This window comes from Xenopus tropicalis, chromosome 7, assembly GCF_000004195.4.
Source record: "Xenopus tropicalis strain Nigerian chromosome 7, UCB_Xtro_10.0, whole genome shotgun sequence".
Taxonomy (NCBI): domain Eukaryota; kingdom Metazoa; phylum Chordata; class Amphibia; order Anura; family Pipidae; genus Xenopus; species Xenopus tropicalis.
The window spans coordinates 16,547,736-16,562,023 of record NC_030683.2 but is presented as its reverse complement, the minus strand read 5'-3'; the positions used below and the strand labels follow the sequence as shown (position 1 = coordinate 16,562,023).

The following is a 14,288-nucleotide window of genomic DNA, read 5'->3' as shown; positions in this document are numbered from 1 at the left end:
ACTGATACACAGATACTCCCAGCACTGTAGGTTCCCCAGCTAGACTGATACACAGATACTCCCAGCACTGTAGGTTCCCCAGCTAGACTGATGCACAGATACTCCCAGCACTGTAGGTTCCCCAGCTAGATTGATGCACAGATACTCCCAGCACTGTAGGTTCCCCAGCTAGACTGATGCACAGATACCCCCAGCACTGTAGGTTCCCCAGCTAGACTGATACACAGATACCCCCAGCACTGTAGGTTCCCCAGCTAGACTGATGCACAGATACTCCCAGCACTGTAGGTTCCCCAGCTAGACTGATCCACAGATACCCCCAGCACTGTAGGTTCCCCAGCTAGACTGATACACAGATACTCCCAGCACTGTAGGTTCCCCAGCTAGACTGATGCACAGATACTCCCAGCACTGTAGGTTCCCCAGCTAGACTGATACACAGATACCCCCAGCACTGTAGGTTCCCCAGCTAGACTGATACACAGATACTCCCAGCACTGTAGGTTCCCCAGCTAGACTGATGCACAGATACCCCCAGCACTGTAGGTTCACCAGCTAGACTGATACACAGATACCCCCAGCACTGTAGGTTCACCAGCTAGACTGATGCACAGATACCCCCAGCACTGTAGGTTCACCAGCTAGAATGATACACAGATACCCCCAGCACTGTAGGTTCCCCAGCTAGACTGATGCACAGATACTCCCAGCACTGTAGGTTCCCCAGCTAGACTGATACACAGATACCCCCAGCACTGTAGGTTCCCCAGCTAGACTGATGCACAGATACTCCCAGCACTGTAGGTTCCCCAGCTAGACTGATGCACAGATACTCCCAGCACTGTAGGTTCCCCAGCTAGACTGATGCACAGATACTCCCAGCACTGTAGGTTCCCCAGCTAGACTGATACACAGATACCCCCAGCACTGTAGGTTCCCCAGCTAGACTGATACACAGATACCCCCAGCACTGTAGGTTCCCCAGCTAGACTGATACACAGATACTCCCAGCACTGTAGGTTCCCCAGCTAGACTGATGCACAGATACTCCCAGCACTGTAGGTTCCCCAGCTAGACTGATACACAGATACCCCCAGCACTGTAGGTTCCCCAGCTAGACTGATACACAGATACTCCCAGCACTGTAGGTTCCCCAGCTAGACTGATGCACAGATACTCCCAGCACTGTAGGTTCCCCAGCTAGACTGATACACAGATACCCCCAGCACTGTAGGTTCCCCAGCTAGACTGAGACACAGATACTCCCAGCACTGTAGGTTCCCCAGCTAGACTGATGCACAGATACTCCCAGCACTGTAGGTTCCCCAGCTAGACTGATACACAGATACCCCCAGCACTGTAGGTTCCCCAGCTAGACTGATACACAGATACTCCCAGCACTGTAGGTTCCCCAGCTAGACTGATGCACAGATACTCCCAGCACTGTAGGTTCCCCAGCTAGACTGATACACAGATACTCCCAGCACTGTAGGTTCCCCAGCTAGACTGATGCACAGATACTCCCAGCACTGTAGGTTCCCCAGCTAGACTGATACACAGATACCCCCAGCACTGTAGGTTCCCCAGCTAGACTGATACACAGATACCCCCAGCACTGTAGGTTCCCCAGCTAGACTGATGCACAGATACTCCCAGCACTGTAGGTTCCCCAGCTAGACTGATACACAGATACTCCCAGCACTGTAGGTTCCCCAGCTAGACTGATACACAGATACCCCCAGCACTGTAGGTTCCCCAGCTAGACTGATACACAGATACCCCCAGCACTGTAGGTTCCCCAGCTAGACTGATACACAGATACTCCCAGCACTGTAGGTTCCCCAGCTAGACTGATGCACAGATACTCCCAGCACTGTAGGTTCCCCAGCTAGACTGATACACAGATACTCCCAGCACTGTAGGTTCCCCAGCTAGACTGATACACAGATACCCCCAGCACTGTAGGTTCCCCAGCTAGACTGATACACAGATACCCCCAGCACTGTAGGTTCCCCAGCTAGACTGATACACAGATACTCCCAGCACTGTAGGTTCCCCAGCTAGACTGATACACAGATACCCCCAGCACTGTAGGTTCCCCAGCTAGACTGATACACAGATACCCCCAGCACTGTAGGTTCCCCAGCTAGACTGATGCACAGAAATTATATTATTATAATGAGCGTTCAGTCTAACAAACCTCATTTACCGAGCACCAAGCCTACTCCATCCAGACCAGTCCTAGTTATACACCATTATGCCCCCACCCCGATCCTGAAATAAACCCTTATGCTAATTATTAGTCGTAATATATTTTTTAGGGAATATGGGGTCCGTAATGGAAAAGACAGGCCCGGTAAAAATTAATAAAGGGAAAGTGCACCCTGTTACATTTTTGCTTCTCCATTACATCAAAGCTGATATTGAGTTCTGGTTCATACTGTACTAATGGATTCTGCTGAATCCCCTAATGGTTCATAGTGCATCACAGCGTTCATTTCTCTGGAGATTCAAGGAGACCTTCATGTTCAGCTGTCAGGGTTTTGGGCATTATGATTCCCAGCTCGGAGCTGAGTCAGGTCCTGAGTCACTGTCGGGGTTAAGACAGTCGGCTATAAACCATGTTTATGTCATTGATCTATAAGTCAATAAGAGGGAATACAGTATGTTTGTTTATTTTAACGATGCATTTGGGGGTGATAACGGAGGAGTTGATACTAATAAAGGCCATTATTTCCAATAGGATGGGCTGACACCTCTTCACTGCGGAGCGCGGAGCGGCCACGAGCAGGTGGTGGGGATGCTGCTGGATAGAGGGGCGCCAATCCTGTCCAAGACAAAGGTATGGGGGATTGTGGGTTGACGGCCAGCGCTGAGCCTAAATGCAATTGGTTCCTAAAGATACTCACTACATTGGACAATGTGGTTTGGGAACGTACTTCATGTTGTTTCTTACAACAGACACAGGTGTGCCTTGCCCCATAGTGGGTAACTGGCCCGGACTGGCAATCTGTGGGTTCTGGCAAATGCCAGAGGGGCTGCTGTAAGATGCCATAGACACTCACTATTTATTGGGCTGGGGGGGCTGTTTGGGCCTCTGTGTACTTGAAATACCAGGGCCTATTTTGAAGCCCAGTCTGGGCCTGGTGGGAAAGCACTAAATTGCATCTGCAGCAAAACATGCAGTTAATTCTGTATAGCAAATGTTTCCCCTGTAATTCCTTGTAGATTCCTGGCAATCTGATTGGTTCATAAGTTCCCCTGGTACATTGCACCTTTTTGGTGCTATTTGGTGCCTGCATAATCCACAAACATACAAAAACAATCCCCAGCTGTTACTATACCCTGCTGCCCATAGAGGGCGCCAGCGTCAATCACATATACAGCTTAAAGGAACAGTAACACCAAAAAATTAAAGAGTTTTAAAGTAAATGAAATATAATGTACTGCTGCCCTGCACTGGTAAAAGTTGTGTGTTTGCTACAGTAACTCTACTATAGTTTATATATAATAAGCTGCTGTGTAGCCCCGGGGGCAGCCATTCAAGCTGGAAAAAGGAAGAAAAGGCACAGGTTACATAGCCGATAACTGATAAGCTCTGTATAATACAATAGTGTTTTATCTGTTATCTGCTAAGTGCCTGTGTCTTTTTCTCCTTTGAATTGCTGCCCCCATGGCTACATAGCTGCATTCTGTATATAAACCATAGTAGTGTTTCTGAGGCAAACACCCCAGTTGTACCAATGCAGGGCAACAGTACATTATATTGGAATTTCTTTCATACACTTGAATTTTTTGGTGTTACTGTTCCTTTAAGTAGAATCAGTTCAAAACTATTCAGTGAGTGAAACAAGGAAAGGTGCAAAGCTAAAAACATGGATTCACAGACCTCAAGGAGAACTGACTTGTTGCTATATTGTTTCAGGAGTCAGAACCAGAGGACAGAAAGGGATACTACATACTGCCTTCAGAGGCAATTCCATTAAGAAATAATATATAGTATAACTCCCAGCATGCTTAGTTTGGTGTGGATTGTTGGATTGTGGGAGCTGTAGTGCACACTAGATGGAATTTCAAATAGGAGGGAACTGGGTTATAAATCATGGCGGCTCTGATTTCCCAGCCTTGCCTGCAGGAATAAAGGTAACATGAGCCGGCCAAAGGATTACTGTTATTGCTAAGCTACATTTCCCCTCTTAGTGTATTTTATTTGCTACACGTTGATAGACTGGAGTTATAGCTGTCATCTCATTTATATAGGGTGTCAAAGAAGGGTGCTGGGTCCCCACCCATGCAGATTATTCTCTTATTAGCCACATAGTACAGCTGGATCCTTGGGAGCCTGATATTCCTTCTGCTAGGGCAGGGGTTCCTAAACGGTTGGGCTGGGGCAGCTGAAGTAGGGCTCAGTTGGCTATGCGTTGGGGGGGGGGCACTAGCCATGTAGTGCTTGGAGACCGAATATACAGATTCCTATATTATACATAATTGGGCAATATCACCTTACATTCATATTTGTGGCTGATTGTCGGCCTTTGTAAACTGGTTTTGCTATAGAAAACCTGACCCAAAGATTGGGAAACCAGTCTAGCCTGACTGACGCCGCGGCGCTGAGACGGTAATGCCCTTAAGTGCTCATTATCACTGGCTACTGGGTGAAATATGGGGATGTGTGTATGCCATACTGTCATTTTACTTAAAGGGACAGGTCGCCTAATGTTTAGTAGGTTATAGTCCCACTTTGAGCAACTTTTCTATTGGTCTTGGTGTTTTCTGTTTTATAGTTTTTGATCTTGCCTTTCTCTTCTTCTGAAGCTTTCAGACAGGGGTCACTGAGCCCTTCAGCCTAAAAGTCTCTCATTTAATGCAGTGCCTGGTTGCTAGGGTAAATGGGTCCCTAGCAACCAGATGAAATTCCAAACTGAAGAGCCACTGAACATGAAGCTAAATTATTCAGAAACCGTAAAAAATGAAGACCATCTGCAAATTGTGTCAAAATATCAGTTTCTGCATCATAGTAAAGGTTAATTTAAAGGTCAACTACCCCTTTAATAAATGATGGTGCATATAGTACAACACTACTGGTGAAAATATATAATATTAGATTCTTGCTGAAGACTGCACTGATTTTGTACAGCCATGCATAATGTGTGCTAGTGAAGCCTGTGAAGTTTAAAGCCTTACAACAACCTGGATTGTTTTATATGGGGTTTTATTGCCTATAAACTGTAGTACAGAAACTAATAAAGGGTAACAGACATTTTTGGTTCATTTGTTACTCAGTTATAAGACAGTGACGACTTCCCTTTGAAGCATTGCCATAAATATTTTTAATATTTATTTAAGGCATGTCAACCTGCATCACTTCAACTGTTGTTGAACTAAAACCCTCAGTGTTCGCTGCCCGTGGGATGGGTGGAGCTGTAGTTCAAAACCCGCTGGATATTCCTTAAGGTGGCCATACACGGACCGATGTTTTACTTACAAACGACCGATTCCCGAACGATCCGATGCTATTGTTAAGCTATCGTATAGTTGGTGGTGTACGAACGATCGTCGGGCCACTAAACGAGCCGACATTATCGTCCCCAAAATCGATCGGCCAGGTTTAAAAATTTTGGTCGTTTAACGATAAAATCTGCCAGTTGGTGTGAGTGTCAGACATTTGTCTTTCAACGATTGTTCTCTGCGCATGTCACGATTGCCAGCAACGACATCGATCGTACGTAGATGTACGATCGTAGGTATTTTACGATAATGATGCGACAAAATCTTTCCCGAATTATCGTTGCCCGTGGATGGCATATCGTATGGGAACTCGATCGCCATACGATCGTTTGTCGATATAATCGTTCATCGCACAACGAGCGAAATCGCCTCGTGTATGGCCACCTTTAATAATGCTATTTTCTTAAGGGGCCCCAGTTGTGGCTGCTGACCAGGGCCAAATATCCTGTGTGCCTTGCCCTAAATGCTGTTTTGATTCAAAATGTTCTATCCATGTGAGTTTCCCACCCAGGCAAATGGCACAAATTGAGCTTCTGATTGGACTGGAATAGTCCTGGGTTAACAAATATAAAACCCCAATGCTGCATGGCTGGTATTGGCTCAGTCCTTTCCCCAATGTCCTGCATTGTAGCAATTATGATCCAATTTTTGTCCCAAGGGCAAAACAGTTGGATCAGTCCGATATCTCCCACCTCTAGGTGGCCATATTGGTGAAAAGTCCAAGGTAAAATGATGGCACCAGGGGCTCAGTAGTGTAAGCAGGGTTTTTGTATTTGAACTATCAGAACATTCTCTTTTTGTTTTCAGAATGGGCTGTCCCCATTACACATGGCAACCCAAGGAGATCATCTGAACTGTGTCCAGCTCTTGCTCCAGCATAACGTGCCCGTTGACGACGTCACCAATGACTACCTGACTGCCCTGCACGTGGCTGCCCACTGTGGGCACTACAAAGTGGCTAAGGTGCTTCTAGACAAGAAGGCCAATCCTAATGCCAAAGCATTGGTATGTACCCACCTATTTGTCATATGTGTAGTGTAAAGGAATGGGAATCTCCCCCAGTGCAATGCCAAGTCCTAGCACAGCAATGGCTAGCTACACACACTTATATCTGCTGCTATAGCTTTATATTATCTCTCTCTATCGGCTATGGGAAGGCAAACAAGAAAGCTTGCGGCCAGCCAGCCTAAGACACAAAGGCAAAGCTAAAACTGCAGCTGAGCTAATACCATTATCATAGGAAATAGTGGCAAAAGCTAAAAAATAATGTATCCACATATTCATATTTTATACTTAAGCTAGAAATAGGCATTCCCTACACTGAGCTGAAATGTATCATTGTTGTCACTGCCGATAGCGGGGAAAGTAGGAAAACAAACCTGTGTGTGATCTATAATTCACTTTCCCTTTCAACATTTCTCTTTTATGCTGCGCTGCTTCAAGCCCATCACCGGGTTCTGTCACTGTTCCACTGTTGTTTTCTTCTTTTCTGTAAAATATCCATCAATTTCCCTTGATTAAATGCAGGGTTTTTCTATGTCCAAAGGGGGGATGTAACCCACCTCCCCCCAGCATAGTATAATATTTCATGGTGCGGTTTTTTTTGTCTTTTTGTGCTCATAATATTAGCAGTTTTTACACTGTGACACAATGTGATGCATTGAGGTTTAAAGGCTTCTCGTGTTCAACTGCCTGTCATCTTGCTTTCCTCCCGCTCCTTCACCTTTGTGGTAATTATTTAATGTTCAGCTAATGATGGATGAGGTTTTTTTTAAAAACCGGTAGATCTGTTTCAGCAGGGTGTCTCCTGGCTGTGTGCACTTCATATCCACCCAGCAAAACTTAATGAACCAATGAAAGAGGCAAACTGCCCATAAACTGGGCCTCTGTACCCATAAACTGGGCCGCTCTGCCCAAAAGCTCCAGTAACCATTAGATCTGGGCCGCTCTGCCCAAAAGCACCTGTAACCATTAGATCTGGGCCTCTCTGCCCAAAAGCACCTGTAACCATTAGATCTGGGCCTCTCTGCCCCAAAGCACCTGTAACCATTAGATCTGGGCCTCTCTGCCCCAAAGCAACTGTAACCATTAGATCTGGGCCTCTCTGCCCCAAAGCAACTGTAACCATTAGATCTGGGCCTCTCTGCCCAAATGCAACTGTAACCATTAAATCTGGGCCTTTCTGCCCCACAAGAACCTGTAACCATTAGATCTGAGTCTCTCAGCCCAAAAAAAACTGTAACCATTAGATCTGGACTTCTCTGCCCAAAAGAAACTGTAACCTTAGATCTGGGCATCTCTGCCCAAAAGCACCTTTAACCATTAGATCTGGGCCACTCTGCCCAAAAGCTCCAGTAACCATTAGATCTGGGCCGCTCTGCCCAAAAGCACCTGTAACCATTAGATCTGGGCCGCTCTGCCCAAAAGCACCTGTAACCATTAGATCTGGGCCTCTCTGCCCCAAAGCAACTGTAACCATTAAATCTGGGCCTTTCTGCCCCACAAGAACCTGTAACCATTAGATCTGAGTCTCTCAGCCCAAAAAAAACTGTAACCATTAGATCTGGACTTCTCTGCCCAAAAGAAACTGTAACCTTAGATCTGGGCATCTCTGCCCAAAAGCACCTTTAACCATTAGATATGGACCTCTCTGCCCAAAAGAAACTGTAACCTAAGATCTGGGCATCTCTGCCCAAATAAACTGAAACCATTAGATCTGGGCCTCTCTGCCCAAAAGAACCAGTAACCATTAGATCTGGGCCTCTTTGCCCAAAAGCACCTTTAACCATTAGATCTGGGTCTCTCTGCCCAAAAGAAACTGAAACCATTAAATCTGGGCTTCTCTGCTCAAAAGAAACTGAAACCATTAGATCTGGGCTGACGTCTATAAGTAGGCTCTTGCATATGCTGAACATTTTTAAATACCCCCCCTTTATTTCCTCAGTGCCCACTGGAATAATATCTTGACTTTCTGTCACCCTGCATTTGCTAACTGTCCAGCACTGTGATTGAAATCATTAACCGATAACCTCAAACACCTTCTGTTCTGAAAAACCCATCTCATTCTACATGGTATTGACTTAATGGCTCGTGGCATGGGGGGGGGGGGGCGCCAATTAAAGGTTTTATTTCCGCTGAAAGGAGAAAACTGTCAGTTAGAGAATCACACAGTTAACCATTCAGGTACCCTACCTGTACATGATGAATTCCCTTTGTCTCCTGTTTTAATTCAGAAAGTAGGAATGGGGATGCTTTATGGCTGAGATTCTAGCTGCCTTTATAAAGCACTAGTACCTATCTACCTTATCTATATAAAATCTAGTATTTGTGCTAGAGTACAGGTTCTCTGACCGCCTCTATTGTCTCTAACAGAATGGTTTCACGCCACTTCACATTGCGTGCAAGAAGAACCGGCTTAAAGTCATGGAGCTGCTCTTGAAACACGGAGCCTCTATCCAAGCAGTCACAGAGGTAAAAATGATTACTTTCTAGCAACACCCAGCATATAATGGCTTAGAGCTGCGCATTGTGACAATGGGATGTTCTCCGTCCCTATAGGGCTTTTCAGTTGTGCAGTAAGTGTGGGGCTTCCTATTCACATAGAAGGATATTTAGCATTCACTAAATGCACATAAGTACAATCAATAGTGATGTTTTCATCCCAGGCTTGGGCTTGTCTTGGGAAGAGAACTTCTGGTCTATATCATTGTAACATTTCATTTGAAGGTAAATGTCTCACTTTTTGTCGTTAATATGTTTTATTTTGATTGTTCCTAGTCCGGCCTGACGCCAATCCACGTTGCTGCCTTCATGGGCCACGTCAATATTGTGTCCCAGTTAAATCACCACGGAGCATCGCCCAATACAACCAACGTGGTGAGGGTTTCTTCTTTTCCTTGAATTAATGGAACACAAACTTAATTCTAGGCTCTAACAAAGCTAACAAGTAGTACAGAACTAACCTAGTTATAAATGGAAATAATTTTGTAATATTGTATTCACTTTGACGTCACAATGTGCCTTATTTCTAAGGAGGTCAGATCACAATTGGCATACCAAGGGTTTTATTGGCATCAATGGCAAGTGACCAGTAGCATCAGAATGCCTTATTCAGAGCGTTATAAATACTAGTAGGCCCCAAATGGTGCTCTTCCTACTGGCACAACATACTGTCCTTCAGCTCCTATCACTGCAGTATGCACCCTGCCAGTTTACATACCATATGAGAAGGCAGGTTTAGTTGACTGGGCAGTGCCACAGTATGGTATCGCCGGGCCTTTCACCTTAGGTAAAAGAAGTTACCAATCACCCAGGGCGCCATGCGTCATAGCCCTAAAATGATAGCCTAAGGTCCTAGTCTTACGGCCCATTTCCACCGGTTCTGTCCATACACTTCTTTGTACAACATCACAATTGAGTTCACTAGGCCCTGGCAGCCGGATGTGTCAGGCATCCTTGTAGCTCCTAGGGCATAGAGAAAATCCTCGCTGTATCTAAATGCTGTGGATTTTACAGAAAAGCCCCTGGCTGAGTGCTTCATGGTAAGGCAATGCTGATATTCTCTGGTGGCCCAGCCTTCTGAAGCTTCTTCCTTCTCTGTCAGCAGAATGGCTGAGATTTCTAGGGCATGAAATGTGCGTTCATGTTGGCACACAAATACTCAGTAACCTGCCGTCCTCAATATGAAACAGCAATCCCATCCATCTGGCTTATTGATTTCCTCTTCAAACAGAATTTCTGTCATGTTCCCCTGCAGTGGAACTGGGCTATTTGCGTCCTGGAAATAACTCGCCTTATTGACTCTGCATGATTTATTTAACTGTGGCCTCTTGGATCACGGAATTGGTGTCTAACTTCCTATGACTCAGTGGCACAGGAAGCCAAGGAATGGGGCACCATTTTATTCTTATTCCAGTTTGCCAAGACCTAATGTAATCTTGGACATTAATTAGAAGAATTAATACTATTACTTACACAAGCGTCTCTTGGGAAATATGCTAACCATAAGTGGAAATATATACACTCAGGGCTGGAATTGGGGTCAGGCAGGAGGAACGCCTAGGGTGCAGCCATTTTTTGAAGGCGTTGGTTCAGGGAAAAATTCCCTTGGACCGATTCGGCAGCTTATCGGCCCGTGTAGGGGCAGGAACGAGGGGCATGCCTGACCGATATCTGGCCTTAAATTGGCCAGATATCGATAGGGCAGGTTAAAAGATTTAGCCGGATCCGGGGCCGCAGCGGCTCGTTGATGCGGTCCCCAAACCGACTGCCCCATTGCCGCCATTAAAATTCGATCGTTTGGCCCCAGGACCCGTAGGTGGGGATATCGGGAGAAGATCCACTCACTTGGCGACCTCGCCAAGCGAGCGGATCTTCACGTGTATGGGCACCTTTAGTCGCCCACGATAGATTACTGCTACCGCGGATGACTGACCGCTCCGAAATGCCTACAACTATGGTTTTGGCAGGAAACCAACGCAGACATAGGGGGACCACATAAACACCTTGTAGTGCCTAGCCCAGTATCATACTCAGGACCAGCTGCAAGGCAGAAGTGCTAACCACTATGCTGCCTATACGATATATTTTGATACTAAAATATATGTATATACCCATTTTTCCTAACCTTGGTTCTATTCTCCTCATGTTTTCTCTATTCTCCTCATATTTTCTCTAGAGGGGAGAAACAGCATTGCATATGGCGGCAAGGGCCGGCCAATCTGAAGTTGTTCGGTTTCTTCTACAGAATGGAGCTCAGGTAGAAGCAAAAGCTAAGGTAAGTACGCAGAACCTGCTCCACTTCTGCAAATGACCCATATTGTTCTTGGTTAATGACTTGATTTATAAAGTAAGGCAAAGCTAAGCAGAGAGGTGTGGGCTGCTTCAGGGTGTGTTACTGATTTTGGAGTATTTGGAGTAGGAAATGAATTCTACACAAGATTGTGCAGCTACATGTTACTTGCCCTTTAACCTTCTCAAGATAAAAAAAATGACAGTCTGTGCAGTAAAAATGTGTGTCATAAATCAGCCACAGATATGCTGGTTGTTTTTCTACCCATAAATGTACTTAGTTTTTGAAATTGTGTAAAACACCACAAAAAAATGTGTGGAATTTGTTTATATAAATGTTTTTTTTTTTTAACATAGTGGTGATTCAAAAATCACATTTATATTCAAATGTTCATCCAAATTGTTTTTTTTAAATTATTATTATTATTATTTCTTGTAATTTACTGTTTTCTGAAAGAAAAAATAAAGTTTGAGTTTTGAGTTATTCACTTCTAATTGGTCTCCTTGTTCCGACCTGCAGTCAGCTCATTATAGTTGGTGGAATTTTGGGATTTTCACTCTACAAAACAATTTTTTTTACCAATATAATTTTTTCATACCCAGGATGACCAAACTCCGCTGCACATATCTGCTCGGCTGGGGAAAGCTGATATTGTCCAACAGTTGCTCAAACAGGGGGCTTATCCTGATGCGGCCACTACCTCCGGCTACACCCCTCTGCATCTCTCTTCTAGAGAGGGACACGACGATGTGGCTTCGGTTCTCTTGGAACACGGAGCTTCCTTTGGTATTGTTACTAAGGTAAGAGATTATGAACTTCCGGCCATAACCAGAGCTAATTTCTTATTTTTATACACTGGAGACCCCTTTTGCCCAGCTGAGTGTAGTCAAGGCATGCCTCTCGGTTATTTCTTTATAGAAAGGATTCACTCCACTCCATGTGGCTGCCAAGTATGGGAAGATCGAAGTTGTGAAACTTCTCCTGCAGAAGAATGCGTCTCCGGATGCTGCCGGCAAGGTGGGTTCTCTGGTTATGCTACTACTAAAGGCCTATTGCTGAAGTTTCCCTGCTTGAATAGGTGCCTCCTAATAGATTTGGCACTTAGTGACTGTAAAGGTGGTCCTAAAGACTGAATCAGCGCCTTATCTGCACATGTATGGGGCCCTCTGACAGGACTCCCTGACCAAAATATGGGCAAAAATTGGGCAGATATCAATCGGGCAGGCTTGATCTTTCATCGGATCAGGGACCACAGCGGCTCATTGATGCGGTCCTCGCTCCGACTTTTCCTATCCCCTTCATTGCAATGTGATCTTTTGGCCCTAGGGCCAAACGATAACATTAGCACGATATCGCCCACCCAAGGTCCCAATGTCTAGCCAGACATAGACACACAAGGTAATATTGTTAATTGTATGGGACGAAACACAACAGATCCAGTGGGATATCACTACTAAAATCCAAGGGACATCTATTTCAGCCCATTCTTTCTCCACCACAAGGGTCTGTAGACCTAATCATTATAGCTGGGGTTTGCTTTCTGACAGATTTTTATAGGTTTCACCCCAAATTAAGTGTTCGTGGATATCAGCCTGTATCTGCAAGAGCAGCTTCTAACATTGAAAAATTGTTTTATTTTATTTTTTGCTTTTGGAGTTGATGTCCGCTTCCACGCGTCCCTTCCTTATTCTGTCACAAGGCTGAAAAACAAGCAGTTCAGCCTTAACCAAGTCATTTGTGCTCAACCGTGAACCAACTTACATTCCCGTGTCAGGTCCTTGTGGCCCTGGGCAATTTACTTTCAACGCAAGTTAAAAAATATTGTCAAAATATCGAACTGTCACTTTTTCCTTTAATCTCTGCCTCAAGCTATCAGACGCTACCCTTCCTTCCAAACTTTCAAACACTCCCTAAAGACCCATTTATTTAGGGAAACATATTCAATGTTACTTGATTAATCTATGTATCATTATCACCAATCTGTTTCTATATTCTTTTTGTTTAAAATGTACCCTTAACCTATTAGATTGCAAGCTCTTGCGAGTAGGGCCCTCTGATTCTAATCTTACTCTGTAAACCCTTGTTCATCAAATTATTGTAAGGTCCCTGTTCATTATAAATAATTGTAAAGCGCAGTGTAATTTGCTGGCGCTGTATAAATAAATGATGATGATATTTGTTGCAGTTGGGTTTTTTATAGGGATGCACCGAATCCACAATTTTACAATCTGGACGAACCCTGAATCCTTTGCAAAAGATTCAGGCGAATACCAAACCGAATCTAGGATAAAGAAGGGTTAAAGAGAACCACACGTGTGGTGAAAAATTGTAAGGATTCAGCCAGAGGCATGGATTCAGCTAAATGCAAATCCTGCTGAAAAAGGCCAAATCTTGGCTGAATTCCAAACCAAATCCTAGATTCGGTGCATCCCTAGTTTTTTGAGCTAGATACATATATACACATATATTATATATATAATAATTTGTAGGTATTAGGGCTCATTTACGATTGCAAGTACAAGTGCGCCAGAGCTAAAATGGACACAAAGTTGCATGCACATGGATGCTGTTCATTAAAGGCATTTGCACTGAGCGTCTGTTCATGGCTCCCCTAATGACCAATTGTGCACAAATGCGCCCATTTACACAAGAGAACCCTTGAGCTACCATCACCCTGAATGCGGGGGCAATTCCAGAGTTCCCACGGCAGCCTGTGGCAATAGGTGCAGCACTCTTGGCACCCAAAGATTCACACGCTATTAACTGTAACAGTGCTGAAAAGTGGCTCCAATTAATAGCAAAAATGAAAATTGCAGTTGATTTGTACACTCCCCATAGCCTTTGAGATAGGGTCAGATTTATTAAACCCGTATCCCAAATTTTGCAAAAAGGTAAATATATATATATATGCTGTTTTGTGCCTAATCGTTACTTGTAAATACAGTAGGTTACAACTGATCTTCCACAATGATCTGCTGCTTTTGGGGTT

The 14,288-nt window shown here is 44.6% G+C and overlaps 1 protein-coding gene across 24 annotated transcripts in view; it reads left to right on the top strand.

Moving 5' to 3' along the window:
• ank3 (ankyrin 3, node of Ranvier (ankyrin G)) overlaps positions 1 to 14,288 on the top strand; it is a 244,965-nt gene that overhangs the window by 141,531 nt on the left and 89,146 nt on the right. For all 24 annotated transcript variants that reach the window (XM_031905297.1, XM_031905285.1, XM_031905294.1 and 21 more), the window contains 7 exons: positions 2,744 to 2,842; positions 6,316 to 6,513; positions 8,881 to 8,979; positions 9,286 to 9,384; positions 11,186 to 11,284; positions 11,902 to 12,099; positions 12,218 to 12,316. In XM_031905297.1, coding sequence (XP_031761157.1) covers positions 2,744 to 2,842; positions 6,316 to 6,513; positions 8,881 to 8,979; positions 9,286 to 9,384; positions 11,186 to 11,284; positions 11,902 to 12,099; positions 12,218 to 12,316 — 891 coding nt within the window. The remainder of the gene's footprint in view (positions 1 to 2,743; positions 2,843 to 6,315; positions 6,514 to 8,880; positions 8,980 to 9,285; positions 9,385 to 11,185; positions 11,285 to 11,901; positions 12,100 to 12,217; positions 12,317 to 14,288) is intronic.